At 26.1% G+C, this 3,266-nt stretch overlaps 1 protein-coding gene across 1 annotated transcript; it reads left to right on the top strand.

Moving 5' to 3' along the window:
- The first annotated feature begins 653 nt into the window (after nt 1-653).
- Nucleotides 654-2,172, top strand: LOC122510914. The gene is made up of 4 exons (XM_043625874.1): nt 654-1,107; nt 1,336-1,566; nt 1,705-1,971; nt 2,129-2,172. The coding sequence occupies exons 1-4, from the start codon at nt 654-656 to the stop codon at nt 2,170-2,172; spliced, it is 996 nt and encodes a 331-aa protein (XP_043481809.1).
- The last annotated feature ends 1,094 nt before the right edge of the window (nt 2,173-3,266 follow it).

Here is a 3,266-nt window from a genome sequence, read left to right as displayed (position 1 = left end):
AAAAAAAAATTTAGACAAAAGTAATGGGCTCTTGAAAAGAAGTCAAATTTTCTTTGCTTTATAACTTTTAGCCTACTGTGCTGAAATGTCCACTTTGACGTTTTGTTTCAACAAAAGTATGGAGTTTAGTGATCTGTCCTTTTATTACAGAATTCATTGAGTACCTAACTAACTAATCTTCAAATAAAAAATGCAATTTTTAAACTTTTTTTTTGAGGTTTTGTCCAGCCAGATCAGGGTTTCAGACCACTGTGGGTCGTGATGCTGCATCCATTCTTATTACAAATGCGAATGGTGAGGTAACTGTTAATCACAATGAAATTTATCATTATGAAGAAAATAGATATGTAGGACCAGTTGAGGCTGTTTGGAGAATTTTAAGTAAACCTTTAGGGAAAAAAAGTCATAGTATTAATCGTTTACCCATACATTTACCAAATGAACAGAATGTTATTATTCGCGAAGGGAAAGATAATAACAATGTTTCTTTTGATTTACAAAAAAATACAAAATTGCTTGATTTTTTTAAACTTAATGAGCGTGATAGTACTGCTCGGCAGTATTATTATACAGAAATACCAGAACATTATACGTGGATAACGAAATCTCTTGAATGGAGAAAAAGAATTCGTCAAGAAAAAGTATTGGGAAGAATGTATTCAGTTAATCCACGTCAATTGGAATTATTTCACCTTAGATTATTGTTGCTTACAGTAAAAGGAGTTACTTCTTTCCAAAGTTTAAGAACAGTTAACGGAGTTATTCATGAATCTTTTACATCTGCCTGTTTGGCATTAGGACTTATAGAAGATGATAGTGAGTGGATTAGGACAATGGAAGAAGCTACTTTATGGATGATGCCTCGTTCACTTCGACAATTATTTGTACGAATTCTAATTCATTGTCATCCTGTACATCCGGAAAAACTTTGGGAACAATTTAAGGGGCAAATGTCAGAAGACTATTCAAGAATTGGCAATATTGAAGCCGAAAAAACAGCTTATAGAAATATAAAATCAATGTTATTAAATGAAGGATATTGTTTAACTGATTTTCAGGGATTATTAGATACAGATGAAAATTTCTCTGAGCAGGTTGATGAAATAGGTATTTTTGAACATATCAAGATAGGAGAGCAGAATTATACTAAATTAAATGTTGAACAAAGAAATATAGTTGATTATATACTTGAAGGCATAACAGATTCTTCTTTTAATAGTTCTAAATGCTTATATATTAATGGTTGTGGAGGATCTGGAAAAACTTTTTTATATATTACATTATGGCATTTATTAAAAAGTAAAGGAATAAATGTTTGCAATATGGCATTTACAGGCATAGCTGCCACACTGCTTCCTAACGGGAAAACTGTACATAAAGTCTTAGGTTTACCTGTTCCACTGTACAGTGATTCATCTTCAAATATTAAAGTTCAGTCAAAAGAAGCACTCTTTTTAAAAAATATTGATGTTTTTATTTGGGATGAAGCACCAATGGCTCCAAAATATGCCTTAGAAGTTATGGATAAGTTATTAAGAGATATAATGAAATCAAATAAAGTTTTTGGTGGAAAAATTGTAATCTTAGGAGGAGATTTTCGACAAATTTTACCGATAAAAGAAAGAGGTACTAGATCAGAAATAATAAATTTATCAATAAAAAATAGTTACTTATGGAAACATTTTAAAAAATACACATTAACAGAAAATATGAGAGCTTTACCAGAGGAAACAGAATTTGTAGATTTTCTACTTAAAGTTGGCAATGGCGAATTAAACGATACAGATGATAACGTCGAATTACCAGAACATATTATTCAACAAGGAAATATAGATATTGCTGAAGAAATGTATGGTCATTTGATACAACAGAAAAAATTTAAGGATTTGTCAATGTGTGCAATTTTAGCACCAAGAAATGTTGATGTTGATGATATTAATAAGAGGGTGGTAAATCTCTTAGATAGTAAAGGTGAAAAAATATATAAAAGTATTGATTCTACTGAAAATTGTGATAATGGAAAATTTTCTGAAACTTTATTACCAGAATATTTGAATACTCTCTCTCCACCTTCTTTACCACCACATGAATTACATTTAAGAATTAATTCCTTTGTAATGCTTATTAGAAATCTTAGTATTAATGAAGGATTATGTAACGGAACAAGGTTAATTGTTTTAGATTTATCACATAATGTTATTAAATGTCAAATATTAACGGGAGATAAGAGTGGAAATATTGTCTTTTTACATAGAGTAACTTTATATTGTGAAAATTTATATCCGTTTACTTTTAAAAGAAGACAATTTCCTATAAAATTAGCTTTTGCAATGACTATTAACAAGTCTCAAGGACAAACATTTAACAGAATATATATAGATTTAAGAAGAGATGTATTTAATCTCGGTCAGATGTATGTTGCATTATCGAGGGTACGTTCATTTGAATCTGTAAAAATATATTTAGGAGATAATAGAAGTAATATGTATATAAAAAATTATGTTTATAGTGAAATTTTTGAATAATTAAGGAGCCGGATTTAACAAAAAATTATATTATATTATATTATATTATATTATATTATATTATAAAAATATAAAAAATTATGTATTTCGTGAAATTTTGGAATAAGTTATTTTCTAATATTAAAATAACTTCATTTGTAAATTGGTAATTGTGATTCTTTCTTAATCATTTATTTATTTTTCGAATGATTTTTTTCATTTCATATTAATATTATATTTTTAAAAAATAAATTGAGTGTTAAATTGAGAATAACAGTTTCAAATTTACTTGCTTTACTTGAATAATTGTTAATTTAAATTAATTTTATATTTATATTTATTATTTTATTTTAAGAAAATGGCTGGTTTTGATTTTAGATGCATATGAATTAACAACAATTTTGAAAAAGTTTTTTATAAAAAAACACTACATTTTTTTTAATCAGGTAAACAATTTAAAACTCAAAAAAGAAAATTTATTCAAGTGTAAGAACTGACAATAAATATTGTTTTTGAAGAGTTTTATAATTAATATATTTTTTTAATTAATTAAATTTATGATATGTCTATTAGAAAATTGTGTTTTTAATGTTTTATCAAAAATTAAAAAAAAATTTCACATATTTTACCTACTTTCTGTATATGCAACATTAAAAAAAATTATTATTACTCTAATAAAAATAATTGTATATTATTTTTAAAAAAGTACAAGTTGCATTTTTTGGACTTTTTCATTTAATGAATTATTAAAAAAATTTTTTC

This window comes from Leptopilina heterotoma, unplaced genomic scaffold (genome assembly GCF_015476425.1).
Source record: "Leptopilina heterotoma isolate Lh14 unplaced genomic scaffold, ASM1547642v1 Lhet_773, whole genome shotgun sequence".
Classification (NCBI taxonomy): Eukaryota; Metazoa; Arthropoda; class Insecta; order Hymenoptera; family Figitidae; genus Leptopilina; species Leptopilina heterotoma.
The sequence above is the reverse complement of the archived record's forward strand: the minus strand, read 5'-3'. Positions and strand labels throughout refer to the sequence as shown.